The sequence below is a fragment of the Hemiscyllium ocellatum genome, chromosome 32, assembly GCF_020745735.1.
Source record: "Hemiscyllium ocellatum isolate sHemOce1 chromosome 32, sHemOce1.pat.X.cur, whole genome shotgun sequence".
In the NCBI taxonomy this organism is placed as follows: Eukaryota; Metazoa; Chordata; class Chondrichthyes; order Orectolobiformes; family Hemiscylliidae; genus Hemiscyllium; species Hemiscyllium ocellatum.
In genome coordinates, this window is record NC_083432.1 from 23,723,486 (window position 1) to 23,749,782 (window position 26,297).

General features: G+C 41.0%; 1 protein-coding gene across 6 annotated transcripts in view; it reads left to right on the forward strand.

Moving 5' to 3' along the window:
• The window catches only part of LOC132830817 (anion exchange protein 2-like), an 88,079-nt gene extending 79,810 nt beyond the window's left edge, over positions 1 to 8,269 (forward strand). For all 6 annotated transcript variants that reach the window (XM_060848681.1, XM_060848683.1, XM_060848684.1 and 3 more), the window contains 3 exons: positions 1,678 to 1,847; positions 2,989 to 3,162; positions 5,801 to 8,269. In XM_060848681.1, coding sequence (XP_060704664.1) covers positions 1,678 to 1,847; positions 2,989 to 3,162; positions 5,801 to 5,881 — 425 coding nt within the window. In that variant the 3' untranslated portion in view covers positions 5,882 to 8,269. The remainder of the gene's footprint in view (positions 1 to 1,677; positions 1,848 to 2,988; positions 3,163 to 5,800) is intronic.
• Positions 8,270 to 26,297: the final 18,028 nt, after the last annotated feature.

The window sequence follows — 26,297 nt, forward strand, 5'->3', positions numbered from 1 at the left end:
TCAAAGTTTTTTTTGGGTCTTTACTGCAGCAAGCCTGTCTTTCAGGTGCATTATTCAGTAAGTTGTTTTGCAGGTTGACATCGCTTAGAATGACCTGAGAAATCAGTCACAGGGTCATTGATAATAATTTATATTATCAGACAAATAACACAGTATAAGGTTAATAATTTTTGGAATACATACATTAACATTTGTTATTCGTGAGTGAGTGGATGTTGTTTTGTTTCATTTTTAGAACTGTACAGGTTGTAGCTCTTCATAAAAATAAGAACGGTGGATGCTGGAGATCTGAAACAAAAGCAGAAATGATCTAGCAAGATCCAAGGGTAGAAAGCAGAGTAAACATTTTGAAACCGGGGACCTTTCATTCAAATTCTTTAGTTTGTGATAGCTTGGATCAGTATAACGATTCTCTACCTTTCTTTATCTACCTGTTGAGAAGCTGTGGTTATTTCTTTCATAATAAATTCTCCTCAGAATGTCTACTTAGAGCCAGATTTCTTAATGAGTTCCAAACTTAAAAATGCCCCAGCTATTGTATCATGCTTCCACATTAGGTATTGGTTTAGCCTAGATCTGGAGTGGAGTCTCACTCATTATCTTTTATTCAAGATAATTAGCCATTTAAATGTTTCAGCTATTAGTACAGAGGGAGCTCAATCTTTCAGGCTTTTTGTGATGTACTCACACCTCCATGGAAACCATTATCGTGAATTTTCATTCACTCTTGGATATGTTCATTGAATTTGCAATGTGTCTTGAGATTTTCTGGAGATAAGTATACTTTGTTCCAATGTCTATTGAATCCATAAGGGAAGGTAAATTGGCTACTGGAAGCCATTTCTAAGATTCGTTGCATCCATATTAACTTTCTTTACAAAATATATACTATTATACCTCCAATTCATGACAATTGCAGTACGAGCAGAGGTTTTGTCAGGTAGCTGTGAGCAAACAGAAAATTTGTTGTGTTGTGCAATTGGAACTATGATAATTGCACATTGTACAACAGTACCTCACCTGATCATAGAGTCACCTAAATTACTTCCCAAAAATTAATTGCTTTAGCATGCAGTTATGTAGGTGAAAATAGTGGCCATTTTGCGCTTAGCAACAGCATCAAAATCAGAAACAAGATGTTGGGTCAAAGTCACATGTCGTTTGAAGCACCAGAGAAACATTATGCTTTTTTTTTGAATTGTGCAACAAATATAAAGTCTTGCATTCCTTTTATAATTTTCACAAACTTAAGAGGTCCCAAGCAATTTACAGTATGAAGAATTTACTTTGAAGTGTAGTTATTGCTGCAATGTACTTTATGTTTTAGCTGATTTGCACACAGCAACATGTCACAAACAGCACTGTACATTCACTTGTAACCCCTTCAAGCTTCTAAAAAGGTCAATGAATAGTTTTCTGAAAATGGAAAAGTTGCCAGTGTTCAGACATCAATGAGCTGACAATGTGTATAAGACCAGGTACTGAATAACAAAGACTTTATTTTGACTGGCAGAGCAGTAAGAAACCAATAGTATCCATCACTTTGCGCTAATAGCTCTCTCATCTGACCACTCCTGCAAATTGTGAATCAATTATTTAGGCAAACAAACATAAAACTTGGTTGTAAATCAATCCATTAAATGTTCTCTCAATATGTTGAATGGTTTAATTTTGCAGGTTTGTCTATTTTGATCGGACCTGTTTTGCGTATGATCCCACTTGCTGTTCTATTTGGAATCTTCTTGTACATGGGAGTGACATCTCTGTATGGAATTCAGCTATTTGATCGAATACTCCTCTTCCTGGTCCCACCTAAGTACCACCCAGACTGCATCTATGTCCGCAAGGTTAGTTCTTGCATTCAACCAGTATGATCTACCAAAGAGGCGAAATTGAGGACTGCAGATGCTGGGGTTTAGAGTTGAGAGTGTGGGGCTGGAAAAGCACAGCAGGTCAGGCCAAATTTCTTCAGCTTCCTGATGATGGTTTTTGCTTGAAACATTGATTCTCCTGCTCCTTGGATGCTGCCTGACCTGCTGTGCTTTTCCAGCACCGCACGTGATCTGCTGAAGAGGCAGATATTGATCACAATGGATCAGAATTATTTTAGATATAACAGTAAGGCTTACTGCCAAGTATAAAGTAGATAGAAACTTTGTGCAAACACCAAAGTCAGTAAATAGTTGTTTAATTTGGCCTAATTCTCTAGTCATTATGCTGGTATCGCAATAAGAGACTTGGTATTGAAATACTTTGAACAGCTTGAAGCTGCAGTTCTTATGGGTAGATACCACTAAATTAATCAGAATTAATGAGGACTTGTCTATTCCACTAATTTTTTTAGCAGTATGAAAAAGGCCTTAATTCATGTCCTACAACCTTTTTGATACTGAAAATTAACTGTTACAAATAGAAAGCTTCATTGCTTCAGATTTTAATTATTGAGATCTCTAAAAATTAACAAAAATAAATTTGTTTTTACTTTTCCTATCTGTCACTTTTATCACACTGTTTCTGTTCATCCTATCTTCCTTTCACTCTTTATTTGGATTTCTGTCCATGATTGGGCACAGATTAAACATTCTAACTTGTTTCTGGTTCAAAACAAATGCTCTTCCTGAAGCATTTGATTAAAAAAATGCTTGCCTTTTTCACATAGATCACAGAACTGCTCAGAGGCTTTTGCTTCAAGATCACTCTTAATTACAGGATATTCAGCACAAACTCACTTAGAACTTTCAATGACAAGTGAAATGGCTATGAATGCAGTGAATGGCTGGCCCCATCTATTGCTTACAAAATAGGACATTATGAGTATTGCACTTTCTTTCCAGGGTACCAGCCAAGTCAATGACAATCTGATCTAGAATAACTTGCAAAAAAGGAAAGTAACTTTTTTTTAAAACAAGATCATTTCTCACGGCCTGAATGTTAAAGGCTTTGGATTCTTCCTGAAATGACTTCAAAATTTCAATGTTTGTTCTCTAGGTTCGAACCAGGCGTATGCATCTGTTTACTTTCATTCAGATTATATGCATTGCAATTCTGTGGGCAATCAACAAGTCTGTTGCAGCCTTGGCTTTCCCCTTCGTGCTCATCCTGACCGTTCCCTTCAGGATGTTTGTACTCAACAAGATCTTCACAAAAGTAGAGATGAAAAGTGTAAGTATTTAAATACCTAAGTAAGAAAGCCTTCTGAACTTTCCTTCTGCAAGGTGGTATTAGCCTCGAGTGCCAAAATCCACAGGAACAATAGTTTGGCATCTGATGAAGAATTAAATGTTAATCTTCTCAACACCATTACAACTAAAAGAGAGAAGAATCACTTTGAAAATAATGTGTTTGAGCAATTTTGTTTACTAGCTGTAATAATATGAACTGACAATTCACTTAATTGAGTAAGAGAGTTTATGTACCTTTCAATTACCCTGGGCAGGCAGCGCACTTTGATTAATAGGTGTGTTGGTCCATCAGTGAAGGTGGGACAATTGGAAATGAATGGTCAGGTGACGAAACTTCCAGGAATACGTCCAACACAATGGCAATTGAATAGCTGAGGCTATTTTCCCTGGAGCGTGAGAGGCTGCTGCTGACCATATAGTGGTTTATAAAATCTCAAGAGGCATGGATAGGGTGAATAGTCAAGGTCTTTTTCCCAGGTTAGTGGAGTCCAAAGCTAGACGGCATAGATTTAAGGTGAGAGGGGAAAGATTTTAAAAGGCAACATTTTCATGCAGAAGTTGGTGCATGTGGGAAATATGCTGCCATCAGAGATGATGGAGGCTGGTACAACATTGAAAAGACATCTGGGGGTGGGTACATGAATAGGAAGGGTTTAGAGGGAAATGGGCCAAGTGCTGACAAATGGAACTAGATTAATTTAGGATATCTGGTCAGCATAGACGAGTTGGACTAAAGTGTTCATTTATGAACTATAGAAGACAGGTTTCTCCTGTACATTCTTTATGAACCAGGCATATGTTGACTCTTCTTATCTGCTCGAGGGAACTTTTATGTATTTTGATGGAGAAAAAGTTTCAACCTTCTCTTGTTTTGTTCTCATTGAGTCATCTGCTCAATATTAGGGTTACATACTTAAAATGGAAGCAATTTTACAGGTTGAAAAAGTCTCCTTTTCTTGTTAAAACCTTTCTGTCATGTCCTGGAACTCAGAAAAGGTAGTGGATATTAGGTTTAGGTTTTTCTGTTGTTGAGACCCATAAAGGTCATTTTTAAATTAAATTATGTTGATTTGTCATTGTACTTTAAGAATATCAATTTTTATGATGATTTATTAGAAACATTTGCTTCAGTATTAGCAATTAATTGGCGAACCTAAAAACAAAATGTTCCATTGCATTTCTAAAACTGAAACAAGATCCAAAATCAGAAACAACAAAATTTTGGCTAAATATTTGAATAAACTTTCCTTTCCAGTGGTGATCTGCAATACTCCCTTTAAGAACCACTGCTATACAGTTTTGTTTACTCCCATTTCTAATTATCAATCCACATGTTGACTTTAGCTAACTCTATCCTCATTTCATTGAAATTCCCCTTATTTAAGTTAGACACAGTTGTTTATAACCCAGGTTTCTCACTCTTGAACTGAATATTAAATTATATCATGTAATGATGACTAGTTCCCAAGGGAGCTTTTATTTTAAGGTCATTTATTAAACCTGTCTCATTAACCATTATCAGATCAAAGATAGCTTGCTTCCATGCTCTACAGAATTATTTCCAATGCATTCTATGAATTTATTGCTGTAAATGAAATAGTATGGAGCCTTTCCAATTTGATTAACCCCAATCAATATAAGATTAAAGTCACTCACATTTATTGCTTTTTTTAATGACATCCTGAGCTACTTATTCATACCCTCATCATGTGCTTCCTTTTAACACAGGAGTAAACAAACCATGACTAGATTATGGCTTTGTTGAGCATTTTTATTCTGTTCATATTCCCACACATTCCAAGCTCCCTGTTGACTTATTATTTAAATTGTCCATCCCTCTCATTGCCTGACTCCTCTATCCTTGCAGTTTTACACTGTTCTAATGAAGCTCTGTATAGGTTCATGAACTTGTTACCTTTCTAGCCTCTGTCGGCTTTATTTACACTGATTCTCTCAGACCCTAATTATTGCTCTTATATTCCCTCTAGCAATAGGTGCTAATAATAGGGAAAGGGGTAACAGTGTTTCTAAAGATTGGTAGACAGCATGCTGATGCTTAGTTTGGGACCTTATTGGAACACCACAGATACTGTGGTCACAGCCTTGTAAGAACCTGCTTTCCTTCCTCCACCGAATTATCTTTCTTTCCTTTGTGCCTAAATTCCTTTAACTCACACATTCCTTGTATTTTGTATGTGTCATTTTGTTTTTGATTTCTCTCATTATGCCTTCTTTGTTCCCCAGTTAATATAACTGCTGCCTTTTCAAGATTTCTGCTTGTCACCCAATGACTTAAAATTATATTTCTTTGGCTAATTTTCTGATAGTATATTTTCATTTTACTAAAAATGCATTTTTCTTCCCTATTTTTGTATTCTTTTTAAAAAGCTCTTCATTTATAGTAGCTTCCAAAATTGACATCAGGTTGAACACTTGAGATGTCAATTCCTATTTGATGCTATCTGATTTTGAGCTTTTATGTTTTTCAATATGAAAAGCAAGTTGATAACGTGTCATTCAATAAAATGGTGGGACCCACAGGTGCATCAAGATGGCAGCATCTATACCCAACTTGGAATTCAATGAAGTAACAATGCTTTGATTTGTTTGACTTGTAGCTGGATGGTGATGAAGCAGAACCTACCTTTGATGAGAAGGAAGGAAAGGACGTTTATGATGAGACAATGATGCCAAATTGAGGATGTCAGGCCCTTACAAAGTCAGAACTTTGCAAATGGTGGCTTACAAGACAACAGAAACATTCACCTTCGTCTTACTTACTCTTCTTTTGTTAGTTAAGGAAAATCTGTTTAATAGCCAAAGATGATGACGAATGACTCTAGTCTAATTTTCTAATTACATAATCAATGCTTATTTTAGTCTTAAATCACACAACACCAGGTTATAGGCCAACAGGTTTAATTGGAAGCACATTAGCTTTCGGAACGACGCTCCTTCATCAGGTGATGAAGCTAGTGTGCTTCCAATTAAACCTGTTGGACTATAACCTGGTGTTGTGTGATTTTTAACTTTGTACACACCAGTCCAACACCAGCATCTCCAAATCATATTTTAGTCTTAGCTTTAAAGATGTACAAAGATCAAATTACAAGATAAAACCCAAAAGAAATGCTCAGATTGCTGAGAAAGGGTCACCAGACCTGAAATGTTAACTGATTTCTCTTCAAGAGGCTGCCAGATCTGCTTCGCCTTTCCAGCAAATTCAGTTTTTGTATCAAATTACAAGACTAGCATGTAGTTGGGGCTAAATGAAAACACATTATGATCATGGCAAACTGATTCAGAAATCTGATCACTCTTTCCCCCAATTTAAAAGACAACTTCAGAGACTCATTGACAAGAAATAAAACTTGCTCAAAAACTCTGCAGTTTTCTCTGTTTAAACCAGGGTACAAATGGAATTTTAAGTATTAATTGTTTGTTCCATCTTAACCCAACTTATTAATGCCATTGCCCACTTTGATTCCAGTTGCATCCCAAATAATGTAAAACAAAGAACTGCAGATGCTGACCAGAAACAAAAAACAGAAATTGTTGGAGACATTCAGCAGGTCTGGCAGCATCAGTGGGGAGAAAGCAGAGTTAACTTTTCAAGTGTGGTGACCCTTCATCAGATCCTTCATCTGATAAATGGTCACTGGACTGAAAATGTTAACTCTCAGACCTGCTGAGTTTCTCTGGCAACTTCTGTTTTTGTTCAATCATGAGTAATGTTACTGTGGCTCTAGATAATGATATTGAAGAGTTATTGCTGTCAATTACATTATATTCCAATGTGCAATTGTAAATCCTATAGAATGTTAATTTTTAAGTATGTTCTCCTATCTTTTTACAGGGTAAGCTCAGAACATTTAATTTTTCACTCTATTGTACGTTTTGGGTTATTGAGTTTCTATAAAGCAATCAAATATACCTTGTAAAGTAAGTTATTTTATTCCTAATCATTTTATCAATTCAACTTTCAAGAAATCAGATGAAATTTACAGTTTTGAATCAAGTGTATGATGGAAAATGTCCTTTTTAAGCATTTTGTAGACTGGAGATTTACACTGGGGAGTTCATGGAGTGGTAGCAAGCATGGATGGCACAATCACCAACTTGTCTCTTCAATGTGCATTACTTAGATGTCCCCCAAATCCATTGCTTTTAACATAGATGCAGGCAAGTTCATGAAAGGTTGAGGTCGGAGTTTGTAAATTTGCCAACCCTCTCGTGTCTTTTGTGGTTTGTGTAAGAGGGTTAAGCATCCATCCAAACCCTCCCCTTAATCTCTCAGGGTATCACGTGATGCTCTGGAACAGTTCAGTGACTAATTTGTTCCTCAATCCATTTAAAAAAGGAAAGTTCATGCTTTAGAAAGACTTCATTTCAACAGATTATAAATGCTCTTTTTTTTAATGAATGGCTCGTCTCCAAACAAAAGCAGTTTATATTCTCTGTCGAATATTTTAATCAAGTGAGATGCTTTTTTATAAAATGCAGTTAGCTTCAGTCAAGTTCCAGATAGATTGCCTGATTCCTTTGCGTGCTGTTTTTATTTTGGTGTTTACTTACTGACGCATTTTACTCTCGATCCCTTTGACAAATGTACTTTGTTGATTCATCCCTCACTTCTCATTAATGAATCCTAATCACAACACAGTGGAGGCTGATGCCTGACTGAAATAGCAGTTTCCTGGGTTGGACTCTACACAACAGAGAAACTTCTTGTGTTTAACTGGACTTCATTTTCTGATTGAGTTTGGATATTCATGTACAGGTTAACTGCATGATATCTCAGAGAAAGGAAAAGCAAGCCATAAAAACACAAACATTGCATCACTTTCTAAAAATGCAATTTAAGATTATTCAACTTTTACTTAGGCATCATTGAAAAGGATTTTCTGCATCATATTAAATAGTGAACATTTGTGAAAATATATTGTGATTCTGAGAGATAAAGGGATGGAGATGAAAACATCTTTCTGATAAATTCATAGTCCTTTGATTACTAAGTGGTGTACTTCTTTCAGTTTGTATTGACTTTTTTTAAAAATAAAGATTATATATGTTTAAACAGCCTTTAACTGTCTTCTTCTTTGCCTTTCATTGTCATTTCTTTATCCTTCACTGTCATTTGGCGAAAATCCTGGAACTCCCTCCAAAATGGCATTGTGGGTGTACCCAACCAACACAACCACAGCAGCTCAATAAGACAGTTCAGTCTTGCTTTTTTTTCAAGAGCAAATAGGGAAGGCACCCAGTGCTGGCCTAGCCAGTGATGCCCATATCCCATGAACAAATAAAAAGGACAATGAATCCCAGTCACCCAATATCTCTAAAAACAACAAATACTCTTCTAATTCTTGCTTACTTTCTCTAGCTTCAATTTATTATCTAATCATAATTGACTTATTCAATGTACCTTGATATATTTAAAATGTTTTGTTTTAAATAGTTCCCTACTTACAGATTTACAATATATCTTATAAAAATTTTTGTTACTAAGAGTTAGGAACATCACAGCATTTGTTCAAAACAACCAAATCACCACATGAGGGCACTGTTGACTGGTTCTTCACTACCTGTGATGCTGAAGGTGGGCCAAACATAATATTTTCACCCATCCATCAATATAACTCAAGAACTAATGGCCAAATTTCAAGGATACTTGGTAGATAGGCAAGGTATAGCCAAAGAAAGAAGTGTTTAGTTTTTTGGGGGGAAAGATGCAGTCCAAGGATCTTTTAACACTGGAAAACTGAGCAAATGACTTCTTTCATAATAACGTTGTGAATTGACCAAGCTGCTTTGTTGTGAGTTGTCACGGCTGTTAACACGTGAGCAGGGTTTTCAGAGCAGGTTACTGAATATAGCTTGGCCTTTCTATTTTGATTTAGTCCCTGCCCTCCCCTTCACTGTTTTGATCACACAGCATTGCCCTTTGAGGTGAAGGGCACTGCTTGTCACGGGCCACTCGGGTGTTTCCTTTTTTCCTGGTGGTGGAAATTAAATAAAGATTTGTGCACTTTGTGTCTTTCACTGTGTCTCACAACTGCACACACACCATGGGTGTTGGGAAAAAATAAGCACTACCTCAGTTAGGCGGTAGTGCAGGGGTAAAGGAAAAAAAAGAAAAAAAATATAACTGGGGGAAGTATTGCCCTTTGAAATGAAGGGCACTGCTTGTCACTGGCTACCCGGGTGTTTTCCTATCTTCCTGGTGGTGGAAATAAAAGAATGAAAAAAAAGAAAAAAATATAGCTTGGCCTTAACCTCTTCAGTGAGTTTGAAGCTCTCAATGAAACCATTTCTTTTTTTCAGCCTTGTAACTAACAGTGCATCAACCAGAAGACAGACTTGAGACCGAATTAAGACAATATGGTTGAATATTGGGCTCTCCCAAATAGAATCATCCAGATTTAATTATACTTTATTAGTGTTTTCCAAACATGGAGGCACATTTGGGCATTAGGACACAATGTGGCATTCAATTTTACATGTATAGGTATTGTTGTTAGAGAGGAGATTTCTTCCTCAGATAGAAAAGGAATATCTTGAGCAAAATGCACATAATATGCAAATAGTCTGTAACTGTGAATCAAGTGGATCTTTTTAGACTGTGGGAATGGAGAAATGGATACTTACTGTTCCCTCACCTTGTTTCATTCTGCCTTTAGTGAAGGGTTGGGAAAGCTAAGTGCATTTAAAAATCCTGGCCTGGATATTTAAATAATCTAGGGATTAGTTACATAACCTTTCAAGCTATTTTACTGCAACCAAGAAATGTAGCTGGGTTTATTGCACACCACTAACCAAAGCTGGATTGATCAATAGCTCCTGCAAGTGCAAACCAACAGCTTTGCACTTGGTTTCCTGGAAAATTCAGATCACCATATAACAGGATTTGGTCTTTCACCTTTTCACTCCCTAGATTCCTGGAGTTCAGGTTGGCTGAAAAGGTCACAACAGTTTGCTTGGCAGCCTTCATCTCAATGATCTCCTCAATAGTACCTTAAAAACTCCCTTATATGGCACCGAGATAAATAAGCAATTGCCACATTCCATCTCTGATCTTTGTTTTGAAATTGCCAATCATGTGTTACAGGTGTTCAGAGAAGCAAGGAAAGAAGGAACGGGCACTACTTTGACAAATATTACAAAATACAGAAGTTGAATCATGAAAAGAAATGTCACCATAATCCTACAAGGCCTTAGAGCCACTGTCATTAGAGAGAAAGGACTGCTGTTGGTTTAACCTGAGGGTCACCATATTTCAGACAAGGGGAGAAGTTGAGAAGCAGAGTCCTTCATGGTAATCACAGCTGGTATGGAACTTTAACCTGCATTATTGGCATCGCTCTGTATCACAAACTAACCATCCAGTCAACTGAGCAAAATTCCCAGTCACAGCTCATTGAAAAATACAAACCAGAGGGAAATATGGTTTAGATTAAACTAGGAGAGGCTCAAGGCACTGATATTAAACCCTTGGAGTGTGTTTGCGATGTGCTCAGTTCTTTATGTTTGTTCTGAGGTCTGCAATGACCTCAATTTAATTTGTATATTCACTCTGGCATGTGGTTTATTTCAACTTCAAGAGAAAACTGGATCCCAGAATTTGTAATTCAAAAATGTCAAAGTATCTCCAAGGATCACTTTCAACATTTAAACATTTGCAATAGGATTGGTGGGACTATCCATCTTTGAAAGCAAAGCAATATTGAAAGGGGCCAAAGCGTCTTCTTGTTTTGAGGTCAAATGCCTGCAGAAATTAGTCAACATAAAATCTTTAAAAACAGCACACTTAACCTACTTTAAAATAATGTACTTCCTCTCGCAGTACATTCCATATAAGAACCACCCTCTGTTAAAAAGAAATTGCCCCTCGGTCCGTTTTAAATCTTTCTCTTCTCTCCTTAAATATATGCCCCATAGTATTGAATTCCCCTACCATAGGGGAAAGATCCTTGCTATTCAGCTCATCCACAGTCCTCATGATTTTATAAACCTCCAATGCTCCAATGAAAAAGTCCCAGACTATCTAACCTAAATCTCTTCTGAACCTTCTCCAATTTAATAATATTCTTCCAAAGCAGAGTGACCGGAACTGAATGCAGTACTCCAGAGGAGACCTCACCAAAGTCCTGTACAACCTCAACGTGACATCCCAACTTCTATATTCAAAGATCTGAGCAATGAAGGCAAGCATGCTAAATGCCTTCTCAACCATCTTGTCTCATATGATGCAAATTTCAAAGAATTGTGTACCTGAACCCTGGGACTTTCAGTTCTACAACACCACCTCCAACTTTGTATAAGTCTTGCCCTTGTTTGTTTCACCAAAATGCAACACCTTGGATTTACCCAAAATATACTCCGTCTGTCACTCTTTTTAATCTTAGATAACCTTCTTCACTGTCCTCTATACCATGAATTTCCATGTCATTAACAAACTTACTTAGCCTGTCTCCCAAATTCTCATCCAAATCATTTATACAAATAACAAACAAAAGTGGATCCAGCACTGATTGCTATGGAACACTGCTGGACACAGCCCTCCAATTCAAAAACAACTCTCCACCACGACTCTCTGTCTCCAACATCAAACCAATTTTGTATCTGAATGGCAAGCTCACCCTGAATCCCATGTGATCTAACTTTCCTAATTAGTCTATTGGAACCTTGTCAAAGGCTTTCCAAATCCCACATAAACAACATATACCCTGCTGCCCTCATCAGTATTTTCGAACTACCTCAAGAACCTTAACCAAGTTTGTGTGACACAATTTCCCTCACGCAAAGCCATGCTGACTATCCTTAATCCAACTTTGCCTCTCCAAATGCATGTAAATCCTATCTTGCAGAATCACCTCACCTTACACACCACCGATGTCAGAATCACAGGTCCCCAGACATGCATACAAGGCCTCTTGCAGCTCAAACACATGAATCAGGTCGTGATTGATATGATGATGCTGCCACTTTAAGAATGTTATTTTGTCCTTGGGTATTTTTTTTAAGAGAGGTCGTAAAAGCAGAGGTGCTAAAATATCTGGAAAGACCCGAGTTTAACAATGGCAGGGGAGCGGCCAGTTCAGGTTTCCCTAGTTTGGTTTAGTTGTAGCAGAGAAGCTGCTTGCAGTGGAGAAAGGTTCCAAGCTTTAGCAGATGATTTCTGACTGGCTTCTCACTCTGAAATCTCTCCTGCCTGTAAGAACGTGAGCTTGAATTTACCTTTTGCCAAGGGGTGCATCTATTGGAGGTTACCAGAATTTGAACAGCTCCTTAGTTAAGTTGCTACATTGAGTCAGTTGCATCTTCAAACAATTAAGTTATTCTAAATTCTGTTTTCTGTTAGATTAGGTTAGATACAGTTCAATTCGTCAGGGACCAAGGTTCGATTCCAGCCTTGGGCAACCGGCTGTGTGGAGTTTGCACATTCTCCCCGTGTCTGTGTGGGTTTCCTCTGGGTGCTCCGGTTTCCTCCCACAATCCAAAGGTGTGCAGGTCAGGTGAATTGGTCATGATAAATTGCCTATAGCATAAATGGTGAATGTAGGGGAATGGGTCCAGGTGGGTTACTCTTCGGAGGGTCGGTGTGGACTTGTTGGGCCGAATGGCCTGTTTCCACTCTGTAGGGAATCGAATCATTCACGTTTCATCTGCAGTATTTGAATAAATTCTGTTTGCTTAAAGCTGAGGGGTTTGACCAGGTGCATCACTCCTGGAACACCCACTTACCATCTTTAAAATGAGAAAAAGTTAGGGTCTGGGCTACTGTCTCAAAAGATTTTGAGGGGATCTAGCCTGGTCCATAACAACTGGAAAATGAAGCTTTTCATTCTTGATGTCAAGAATCTCCACATTAGCCCTCTCACACAATTTTCCCAACTTTGTTGCAAATGTCCATGTCGTTCAGGTGCTGGAGAGATTCCCTCATGTCTTGGTCTCGAATCACACTCTGCTTCCTGGCTGTCTGTTCAAGCTCATGAGCTTCAAATCCCACTCAGTCTAGTATCCAGCTTCCCACTTTACAACCATCACCAAACAAGGGAGGCATTGGCCTCGTGTTATTATCACTGGACTGTTATCTCAGAGACCAAGGTAACGTTCTGCGGATTGTTATGGACCAGGCTAGATCCTTCAAAACATTTCAAGGTAGCCCAAACCCAAACTTTGCTAGTTGCTTTAAGCAGGTGTAAAGTGGATATTCCAGGAGAGATTCCACTGATCAAACCACTTATTTACAAAATTACCAATTGGACACAAACAAAAGAAAACAGAATACAGAATAACTTAACCTATCTGAAAACCCAACAGGTTATTCCCAACTTGATGATGCTGTTCCAAATATTTGCAACAATCCCCATAAACACTGCTTAGCGCAAAAGGTAAAACCAAACATTGGGTCTTACAGGAGAGACGTCAAAGAGAGAGTACCAGCATGGTCCTTCTTCTTTGGGTCCAGCAGCTTTCTCCACTACTTTAAAAACCAAACCAAACCAGAGGAAAGCCAAGCTGGGAGAATTGGCCACTCCCCTTTCACTGTACAAGTGTTTATTTTAAAATTTGAAGACCTTCTGCCGAAGGCTGTATCTGTTAGCTAATATCAAATTGGCCTTAAAATCCTTCAACCCCACACGTTTTGGAGTCTGTGTCATTTACGACCTCTCTGAAAACAAAGCCAAGGACAGCAGTAACGTTATTAAAAGAGCAGCTTCATCACAGGATCCAGGTTTGAATCTTGCTACAGTGAGTGGTGGAACCCGAATCCTGCTACAGCAAGTGGTGGAACCCGAATCCTATTAACATCTGGAATTAAAAATCTAACAATGACTATGAGTTGATTGTTGGAAATATGCATCCTGTTCACTAATGCCCTTTAGGGAAGGAAACTATTGTCCTTATCTGTTCTGCCCCACATATGACTCCTGATACACAGCAATGTGGTTGACTCTCAATTGCCATCTGGTCAGTTAGGGATGCGTAATAAATGCTGGGCTAAACAGTGACGCACTGTGAATAAAACAAACTCTAAAATATTTGACTTTTGTTGGCGGAATGAATCAGCCATGATTGCTCACTCTCTGCAACCACTGCCAATGAGTGAAGCTGAAACCGTTAAATTTTGCCTTTGAATGTGAGAAAAGTGGTCAGTTGTTGCTTTACCTGAAATTGGATGAATGAGTGCAAGAACGATTGGCTTCACAGCGTTCCCCTATTACTCTTCACCCCCTCCCCCTTCCCTTTGGGGTGGCATTGAGCGCTGTCCCTGATTGTTGAATAAACCTCCGAAATGCTTCCATTTTATGTATTTAGCAATTCACTTTGTTTGCAGTTTTTCAACATTACAGCAATATTGTAAGATGAGTGTAAGATTAAATTGAGGGACGGTAGGTATAGGACAGATGTCAGAGGAAGGTTCTTTACTCAGAACAATAAGGGCGTAGAATGCCCTGTCTGCAACAGTAGTGGACTCGCCAGCATTAAGGGCATTTAAATGATCACTGGATAAACATATGGATGATAATGGAATAGGGTAGGTTAGATGGGCTTCAGATTGGTTTCACAGGTCGGCGCAACATCAAGGGCCGAAGGGCCTGTACTGCATGTAATGTTCTATGTTCTATTCCTAATTAATTTCACCATCTGAAATCCTCACTCACAGTTGTCAACACCAGACTCAATGGGCAAGAAATGGGAATAGCTTTGTCCATCTTAAACTTGTACGGTTGGGTCATTATCTTTTGTATTTGATTGTTGTCTGAGTGCATTGACACTCACATCCCCAGGGTTTCTGCCTGAAACTGACAGGTTTAGTTATTTAAATCCAGGGGTTCTGTGGATTGGAGCATCTCAGTGTGTAAATGAAGTCCTGTCAGCTCTATCTATTATTTTGGATGAAGAGCCAACTGAGCAGTAATGTCTAACTGGAGGCCACTGAAAATAAGCTGAGAAAGTTATTGACAGGAAATAAAGTGTAGGCTGCTGTCACTCCTGCCTCCTACCTTCCCCGCTGATTTCAGCATTGCCACTTTGACGATTAGAAGCTTTATTTAAGGGTCTCTGCTGGCACTAACTAAATTGCTACCATTGGTGTAAGTGTTGGTATTGGGGGAGGCAAGGGCCTTATAGTATTATTGCTGGACTGCTTATCGAGAGACCCAGATAATGTTCTGGGGACCTGGATTTGAATCCCGCCATAGCAGTTGGTGCAATTCAATTCAATTTTTAAAATTTGGAATTAAGACTCGATTGTTGACCATGAATCCATTGCTGATTGTCAGAAAAAACCCATCTGGTTCACTAATGTCCTTTAGGGAAGGAAACTGTCATCCTCACCTGGCGTGGCTCGCATGTGACTCCAGACCCACAGCAATGTGCTTGACTCTTAACTGCCCTCTGGGCAATTAGGAAAGGACAATAAATGCTGCCCCTGCCAACAACACCCTTATCCCATGTATGAATAATTTAAAAAAAACTGGGGAGTTTCTGAATGCCCCCTCGTCATCTGTACCTTCCTGTTTGAATGTGGTTAAGACCAATGCCAAATTCAGCCTAAACCCTGCTCAGGCACAAAGACTGCACTGACTTACCACCCATTTTGGGTGTAAATCCAGTTCCCCAATGTTTCCAAAGATCATAAACCTCCATCTCCCAGGAGAAAATGCCAATTGAGCATCACTTTAAACACTCACTCTATCCACAACCAGTCATATACTGTTGCAAATTGCCAAGGCTCCTTTGACAGTACCATACATGCCCTGACTTCTACTACATTGAATAATCATGGCAGCAGACTCATGGGGACACCATCACACGCAAGTTCTCCGCCAGATCCATTCCTTGGAAAGCTACTGCTATTTCTTCACCAGTACTGTGTCAAAATGCTGGAACTTCTTCAATTAGGATTCATTTGCTAAATTTCTTCTTCCTGTTCCCGGCTCTGATTTTGCCCTCAGGTTCCCATTCAACACTAGTTTACCTCCCCAGGCATCCCCAACAGCACCCACAAATCTCTCAGTGCTGATGTTTATCTCAGTCCTGCTCAGTCTACACCACATAGACTGAAGCTGTTCAGGAAGGTGGCTCATCACCACCTTCTCGAGGGCAATGAATGGAGGGTAATAAGTGTTGGCCCTGACACTGATGCCCACATCCCTGAAAAATTAAAAAATAAGTGCATTAACTTCAACTGATTGTGGATTCCATTGCACCACATTCTATTCCATATTAAGCACCACCCATCAGTTGACACTATCCATGAATATATTGATTATCTGTAATTCCTCCTCTATGGAACATGTGGTATGTACATTCACAAAGATTTTGTTTGCACAAAATGATGCCATTACATGTTGTGTGGTCTTCCCCGCTTCATTCAGTAGCAAACTAGCCAAATGTTCTGGTATATAATAAAATACTTAATTTCCTGTCAATATGAACATGTTAGGTCCTGGAGAGTGTTGCTGAACAAAGACACTTTGGAGTGCCGGTTCAGACTTCCTTGAAAGTAGCGTCACAGGTAGACAGGGTAATGAAGAAAGCATTTTGGTATGCTTATGCTTATTAGTCAGTGCTGGGACATCATGTTGCAACTCCATAAGACATTAGTTAGGCCACTTTTGGGATACTGCGTTCAATTCTGGTACCCATGCTATAGGGAGGATGTTGTGAAACTTGAAAGGGTTCAGAAAAGATTTACAAGGATATTGGAGGGGTTGACTTGTAAGGAGAGGCTGAATTGGCTGGGGCTATTTTCCCTGGAGCGTCAGAGGCTGAGGGGTGACATTATAGAGTTTATAAAATCATGAGGGGCATAGATAGAGTGAATAGCCAAGGTCTTTTCCCAAGCATAGAGGAGTCCAAAACTAGAGGGCATAGGTTTAAGGTTGAGGGAAATGATTTAAAAGAGACCTAAAGAACAATGTTTTCATGCAGAGGGTGGTGTGTATATAGAATGAACTGCCAGAGGAAGTGATGGAGGCTGGTACAATTACAACATTTAAAAGATATCTGGATAGTGACATGAATAGGAAGGGTATAGAGGAATATGGGCCAAATACTGGCAAATGGAACTTGATTAATTTAGGATATCTCGTCGACATGGGCAAGTTGCACCAAAGGGTGTTTTTCCATACTATTCAGCTCTATAAGTATGCCAAAAGTGAAGCATCATTAGGAATGTCACATCAAGTGCCTTTATTTTCCATAGTGTCCTTCTCCTTGAATCCAAAATTTAGGCCAAATTGCAATAGTACTCCTACACACAACCTTCTTTTTTCTTCATATCTTCAAATGCCAAGTCCATTTTAACAAGAGACTGACATCTTTTTCACATTTACATATCACTGCACCGACCTGAAGAGCCAATTAGTTTGTCTCTGTATTACAATGTTTTATGATTCTCATGTCCTTGTAGGTTTCCCTGTACAAAAGCTGTAAGAATGCCGCTGGCGGGTTTGAAGCATCCTCTTGAGAAGTATATAGTGTCTGTTGCAATGAGTTGACATCGGGACTCAACACAAAAACAAACTACTTCTGAGTACCTTGAGTATAGGTCTCTATCCCCTCTTCAACTAACTCTAAACCTTTACATTCATAATTTATTACTGCAGCAAATTCGACATCAGATTGCTGAGGTATTGGGACCCATTCTGGGGTATAAGCTGAATGGACGACAACTGTACAAGACCAAGATAAATATCCTTGCAGAGAGATTTGGGGATGGGAACATGAGAGTAAATTCAGAGCAGGGAACAGGAAGCAGAAATTTTGCAAATGACCTATCGGAAAGATGTTGTGAAACTTGAAAGGGTTCAGAAAAGATTGACAAGGATGTTGCCAGGGTTGGAGGATCTGACCTACAGGGAGAGGCTGAACAGGATGGGGCTGTTTTCCCTGGAGTGTCGGAGGCTGAGGGGTTACCTTATAGAGGTTTACAAAATTATGAGGGGCTTGGATAGGATAAATAGACAAAGTCTTTCCCCTGGGGTCGGGGAGTCCAGAACTAGAGGGCATAGGTTTAGGGTGAGAGGGGAAAGATATAAAAGAGACCTATGCGGCAACTTTTTCACGCAGAGGGTGGTACATGTATGGAACGAGCTGCCAGAGGATGTGGTGGAGGCTGGTTCAATTGCAACATTTAAGAGGCATTTGGATGGGTATATGAATAGGAAGGGTTTGGAGGGATATGGTCCGGGTGCTGGCAGGTGGGACTAGATTGGGTTGAGTTGTCTGGTCGGCATGGACGGGTTGGATCAAAGTGTCTGTTTCCATGCTGTACATCTCTATGACTATGACTATGACTCTTAACAAAAGAGGAAGCAGGAATTTAAAAATGTAATAGGCAGGAATATGAAAGGATAAAGGGTATAAAATTTAAATACATGGAGAACATCAAATACAACTGAGGTCACAGATTGGTACATGGAAGCATGATGTCATGCTTGAGGCAGCACGGTGGCTCAGTAGTTAGCACTTCTGCCTAACAGCACCAGGAACCTGGATTCAATTTCAGTTTTGGGTGACTGCCTGTGTGGAGTTTGTACGTTCTCTCCATGTCTGTGTGGGTTTCCTATGGATGCTCTGGTTTCCTCCCACAATCCAAAGATGTGTAGGTTAGGTGCATTAGTCAGGAGTAAATGTGAGGGAATGGGTCTGGGTGGGTTACTCTTTGGAGGGTTGGTGTGGACTTGTTGGACTGAAGGGCCTGTTTCCACACTGTAGGGATTCTAAAAAAATCATTGGTCCAACAAAAACTTGGCTTGAAAAGGGGCAAGATGGCAGCTCAACATTCCTGCATATAGAGTTTTCTGGCAGGATGGAAAAGGGGATAAAGAAGATGGAAATGTATCATTGTTGGTCAAAGAATTCAGAAGAGTTATGAGGAGAGGAGAGGCCATATAAGTATGAGTTCATAAACACGAATAGGGCAGCTACACTTTGAGCAAATACATAAGACCTACAAATAGTGGGAAAGAGTCAGAGGAGAAAAACAGGTAAGTAAATGCCTGAGTGCACAAACAATAGGCAATAATATCTGAGGATTTCAACTGCCCAACTACTACAGATTCACAGAATTATTACAGTATAGAATGAAGCCATCGACTCACAGTGACTGCACCAGCACTTTGAGCAAGCATCATAATCTGGTGCAAATCTCCTACATTTCCCCCATCACCTTGCGAACTGAGATACAAACAGCGTGAAAGATACAAAGAGCACAATTATTCTTGTCCTGCATTCAAGGCACTTTTCTCGACAGCACATAACAAAGCAATTCTAAAATCTAAGTATCGTTCTAGAAATTAAAGTTGATCAGATTTGTGTGACCATTTTGGAGACCGTAATTATAACCGCTTGGTCAGAATCATAATGGAAAGAATCGAAGATAGAACTGCACAGTTACTTGAACAAAGTTAGTGGCAAGTTAATGGGAAGCATTTTTTTCTGAACAAGACTTTAACGTTGGAGAAATAGGAACTGAGGTTGACTATTCATGCCCTCAAGCCTGTTCTGCCATTCAATGAGATCTTGGCTCATCTTCATACTTTGGCTTAATATTTTTGCTTAATATTGACATTTTGGCAGCGTAGAATTTGAACTTGTGTACTAGAGCAATAGCTATCACTTTTGGTTTCTAGACCAGTCACATCACTATCACACCATTACTTCTTTTGAGGGATGATTGGGAAATTTGCAGATAATTTACTCATCAAACAGCTTTCCGACCTTCACTGTGTAATTTTAAATGCCATGGTACACAAGCAGATGAAATGTTATTTCTTTTCATTTTTTTTATTTATCGGCTGGGAGTGCAACCCAGCTCCAGTTCATCCATTTTCAAATTTAACAGAATCATTAGTGATAAGAAATCCAGGCATTTGTTTAATGATGCATATGACAGGCTTCACCACTGCAGGAATGCCATGATCAAGCCACTGGAATGTTGAAGGTGCACTTAGATAGGCTGGTGACTGTGTTTAGTACTTCTCAGAAGAGGCCTGCTGAATTAACAGTAGTGTGCATCAAGCTAATGATGGCACGGTAGAAAGAAATGCAAGTGGATGAAGGCAAAGGAGTTCATTATCAAATGGAAGAGAACTTAAAAATGGAGGATGAAGCTGGGCCAACTCTCTCAGAATCAGTCTGGTCCATTTTCACTCAGAATACACTAACACCATGGAAGCATAACAAATGAAGTCCTTTAGTCCACCCCCATCACAAGGACAATAACCCAAAACCCAACTTCATGTTGCATTAAACAGTCATACAACCACTCAATGACAAATTACATATTTGCTCAATGAATCCTATCATGTGTTTCCATTCATCAATAAACAAATGAAAGAATTCAGAACATCGTAATAATGGGCAAGATGTGACAATGCCATTATAGAATCACGGAGTCATGGAGATATACATCACAGAAACAGACCCTTCAGTCCAACTTGTCCATGCCAACCAGATATCCTAAATTAATCTAGTCCAAGTGCCAGCATTAGGCCCAGATCCATCTAAACCCTTCCTATTCATAAACCCATCCAGATACTTTTTAAATGTTGTAATTGTACTAGCTTCTACCACTTCTTCTCACATTCCACACACACACACACACATTGCGCCTTACATCCCTTTTATAAAATGTTTCCCTTCTAACCCTAAAACTGTGCCCTCTATTTTTGAACTCCTCCACCTCAGGGAAAATACCTTCTCTATTCACCCTATCCATGCCCTTCATGATTTTATAATCCTCTATAAGGTCTCTGATGTTCCAGGGAAAACAGCCCCAGCCTATTCAGCCTCTCCCTATGGCTGAAACACTCCAACCTTGGCAACATCCTTGTAAATCTTTTCTGAATCCTTTCAAGTTTTACAACATCCTTCCTATAGCAGGGAGACCAGAACTGCACATAGAATTCCAACAGTGGCCTAACCAATGTCCTGTACAGCCACAACATGTCCTCCCAACTCCTATACTAAACACACTGGCCAATAAAGGAAAGCATACCAAACACTTTCTTCACTATCCTATCTACCTGCCACTCCATTTTCAAGGAACTATGAATCTGCACTCCAAGGTCTCTTCGTTCAGCAAAATTCCCCAGGACCTTACCATTACATGTATGAAATTAATTCACATGGCATAACAAAAATAGGAAACTTAACATTTTTACCAAATGCTCACATGCAGACACTTGGTGCATTATAATTTCTTGAACTTAAACATTTGACAATTTCTATATAGTGCTGTCCAAGTCACATGAGCAGAGGGATGTCCCTGCTCTGTCAGCTGAGGTATACCCACCTGGCCTGTGGATTTGAGAGTTCCTGAGGCGGCTGCCAAATCATGCAGATCTGGTCATGCGAAAAAAATGGCGTGTGAGGTTCTGGCTTGTACAACTACAACACTGTCACCTACCCAACAAAGTTGGAAGTTGCGCATTTATGTCCTGTCCAAAAAGAGAGCAAGACAAATTCAAGTTTGTAAATTATTGATCCATTGGTCTACTCTCAATCATCACTAAAGTGATGGAATGTGCTATAAAAATGCAATTGACAGCATTTAGCCACCGATACTATACTTAATAGTTCTTAGTTTGAGCTCGTCCAGGGTCATTCAGCTTGACCCCATTATAGCCTGGCTTGCACAAGGGATGATAAAGAAGGCTAGACGTTCAGAGGAAAATGAAAATACTTTGAGTGGTGTCCCCACTTTAATCTTCCTTTCACCATCATTGCTTTCCCAGGCCAGCACCATATCACTCATAACAGTCAATTGCCACGTTGTAAAATGTTTGCCATTTTTTAAGGTGATATTCAATTTGCAATTCAAAATCCGAATTGAGAGCATTTCCTGTGAATTCAAGCAAATGGTCCCACATCCCAAGATGGAAATTCTCACAGTTCCGTACCACCAGCAGGTTACAAATTATCAAACCAAACTCTTTCATCCATTGTGGAGATTGCACCCTACATATCCACCAATAGATTGAACTATCCAAGATTGGCACCCATACGAGAGAGACAGCTGTTGTATGAGAAAGGTCATCAGGCTATATCCCATTAAGGCCCTTTGTGAGAAACCCAATCAGCACTTGGTGGGAGTCGTAGCAGCAGTTCCACATTTGCAAGACAAGGAGGCTCAACTATTGTCCCAGATACAGAATAGTGGGATACTACAATGAATGGGTACAGTATGATCCTTTGGTCAAGTACACAATCCAGAGGGGAAATCAGACATATGCAGTAGACCTAATCGGATAGTCTCAGGCCCATTGATGGTAGTGTTATCCTATTCCTGCTTTGACGATTGGAAATTAATGTGGATTTGAGCTCAAACATGAATGTGAAGTAAAGATTGGCTGTAGGCCAACCCTGAGCAATGACCTGAACAATAAGGGCCAAGGATAATATTGTGTAACAAGGGGCACTGCTTACCAGGATGGGCACTAGCAGTGAAATATTACCCAATTGATTTTCCACTTTGAATTTAATAGACAGACACAAATCAATGGGGGCAACATCATGGCCTGTAACGGTCCAGAAGGGAGAATTAGAAATAATAACAGAACACTCAGATCCGGAAACATATGTGAAAAAAGAGGATTCCCACTCTAAGGGAGTATCAGTTAGAATGTGAAAGGAAGTTATAAACAAGGTTAAAGACATGGTGAAGAATCTTATAATAAAACAGACCTGGTGGGAGAGGATTTAGTACAAGGGAATGAATTCACATATTCACCAAAACATAAGGACAGTGTCTCATATCTCAGTGATCCTTCAGGTATTATTTCTATATTGTGTACAATAATAAACTGTTGGAGAAGGAAAATCACCCATTGAAGGGAAGCCACAAATTGCCTGTGTAGCTCCTCTGCTAGCAAAAAGAAATACATACACAGAGAGAATGTGAAGCAGGCATTGCAATCCAGCCAGGAAGTCTGACCAAACTACTGCATGGACATCAGCCATAAAATGGCCACTCCAAACTCAGGGATTTCATTGAACATTTGGGCACAAGTACACCCACAATGCTTGACTTGGAGGGGAGTTCCAGGATTTTGTCCCAGTGACAGTGAAGGAACAGTGATGTATTTCCAATTCAGTCTGGTGGGTCATTTGTAGAGGAAGTTGCATGTGGTACAATTCTGCTGCCCTTACCCTTCTAGATGGTAGAATGAGATAGATTTAAGGATTATCTTAGAGGAAGAAGGCAAAGTAGAGACGTTAAGGGAAAATACTCCAGTGCTTGGATCCTGAGCAATTGAAGGCATGATCACCAATAGTGAGGCAACTAAAATCAATGATGTTATAGAGAACAGAATTGGGCTGCATGGTGGTTAGCACTGCTGCCTCACAGCACCAGAGACTCGGGTTAATTCCCACCTCAGGCAACTGTGTGGAGTTTGCACATTCTCCCCGTGTCTGCGTGGGTTTCTTACGGTACTCCAGTTTCCTTCCACAGTCCAAAATTGTGCAGGTTAGGTGAATTGGCCGTGCTAAATTGCCCGTAGTGTTAGGTGCATTCCTAACATGTGAGGAACGGCTGAGGATCCTGGGATTGTGTTCATTGGAGTTTAGAAGATTAAGAGGAGACTTAATAGAAACTTACAAGATAATACATGGCTTGGAAAGGGTGGACGCTAGGAAATTTTTTCCGTTAGGCGAGGAGACTAGGACCCGTGGACACAGCCTTAAAATTAGAGGGGGTCAATTCAGAACAGAAATGCGGAGACATTTCTTCAGTCAGAGAGTGGTGGGCCTGTGGAATTCATTGCCGCAGAGTGCAGTGGAGGCCGGGACGCTAAATATCTTCAAGGCAGAGATTGATAGATGCCTCGAGGAATTAAGGGCTACAGGGAGAATGCGGGTAAGTGGAGTTGAAATGTCCATCAGTAAAAAATGAGGTCTGCAGATGCTGGAGATCACAGCTGCAAATGTGTTGCTGGTCAAAGCACAGCAGGCCAGGCAGCATCTCAGGAATACAGAATTCGACGTTTCGAGCATAAGCCCTTCATCAGGAATAAGAGAGAGAGAGCCAAGCAGGCTAAGATAAAAGGTAGGGAGGAGGGACTAGGGGGAGGGGCGATGGAGGTGGGATAGGTGGAAGGAGGTCAAGGTGAGGGTGATAGGCCGGAGTGGGGTGGGGGCGGAGAGGTCAGGAAGAGGATTGCAGGTTAGGAGGGTGGTGCTGAGTTGAGGGAACCGACTGAGACAAGGTGGGGGGAGGGGAAATGAGGAAACTGAAGAAATCTGAATTCATACCTTGTGGTTGGAGGGTTCCCAGGCGGAAGATGAGGCGCTCCTCCTCCAGCCGTCGTGTAGTTGTGTTCTGCCGGTGGAGGAGTCCAAGGACCTGCATGTCCTCGGTGGAGTGGGAGGGAGAGTTAAAGTGTTGAGCCACGGGGTGATTGGGTTGGTTGGTCCGGGTGGCCCAGAGGTGTTCTCTGAAGCGTTCCGCAAGTAAGCGGCCTGTCTCACCAATATAGAGGAGGCCACATCGGGTGCAGCGGATACAATAGATGATGTGTGTGGAGGTACAGGTGAACTTGTGGCGGATATGGAAGGATCCCTTGGGGCCTTGGAGGGAAGTGAGTGTGGAGGTGTGGGCGCAAGTTTTACATTTCCTGAGGTTGCAGGGGAAGATGCCGGGGTGGAGGTTGGGTTGGTGGGGGGTGTGGATCTGACGAGGGAGTCACGAAGGGAGTGGTCCTTGCGGAACGCTGATAGGGGAGGGGAGGGAAATATATCCTTGGTGGTGGGGTCCGTTTGGAGGTGGCGGAAATGGCGGCGGATGATACGTTGTATGCGGAGGTTGGTGGGGTGGTAGGTGAGAACCAGTGGGGTTCTGTCTTGGTGGCGGTTGGAGGAGCGGGGCTCAAGGGCAGAGGAGCGGGAAGTGGAGGAGATGCGGTGGAGGGCATCGTCGATCACGTCTGGGGGGAATCTGCGGTCCTTGAAGAAGGAGGCCATCTGGGCTGTGCGGTGTTGGAATTGTCCTCCTGGGAGCAGATGCGGCGGAGACGAAGGAATTGGGAATATGGGATGGCGTTTTTACAGGGGGCAGGGTGGGAGGAGGTGTAGTCCAGGTAGCTGTGGGAGTCAGTCGGTTTATAATAGATGTCTGTGTTGAGTCGGTCGCCCGAGATAGAAATGGAAAGGTCTAGGAAGGGGAGGGAGGAGTCTGAGACAGTCCAGGTGAATTTGAGGTCAGGATGGAAGGTGTTAGTAAAGTTGATGAACTGTTCAACCTCCTCGTGGGAGCACGAGGCAGCGCCGATACAGTCATCGATGTAGCGGAGGAAAAGGTGGGGGGTGGTGCCAGTGTAGTTGCGGAAGATGGACTGTTCCACATATCCTACGAAGAGGCAGGCATAGCTGGGGCCCATTCGGGTGCCTATGGCAACTCCTTTAGTTTGGAGGAAGTGTCCTACGAAGAGGCAGGCATAGCTGGGGCCCATGCGGGTGCCCATGGCAACTCCTTTAGTTTGGAGGAAGTGTCCTACGAAGAGGCAGGCATAGCTGGGGCCCATGCGGGTGCCCTCCTACGAAGAGGCAGGCATAGCTGGGGCCCATGCGGGTGCCCTCCTACGAAGAGGCAGGCATAGCTGGGGCCCATGCGGGTGCCCTCCTACGAAGAGGCAGGCATAGCTGGGGCCCATGCGGGTGCCCTCCTACGAAGAGGCAGGCATAGCTGGGGCCCATCCTACGAAGAGGCAGGCATAGCTGGGGCCCATCCTACGAAGAGAACTCCCCACCTACGTTCGGGATTTAGTCCAAGAACTCCCCACCTACGTTCGGGATTTAGTCCAAGAACTCCCCACCTACGTTCGGGACACCACCCACGCCCTCCACCTCCTCCAGGATTTTCGCTTCCCCGGTCCCCAACACCTTATTTTCACTATGGACATCCAGTCCCTGTACACCTCCATCCCCCATCACGAAGGACTCAAAGCCCTCCGCTTCTTCCTTTCCCGCCGCACCAACCAGTACCCTTCCACTGACACCCTCCTCCGACTGACTGAACTGGTCCTCACCTTGAATAACTTCTCTTTTCAATCCTCCCACTTCCTCCAAACTAAAGGAGTTGCCATGGGCACCCGCATA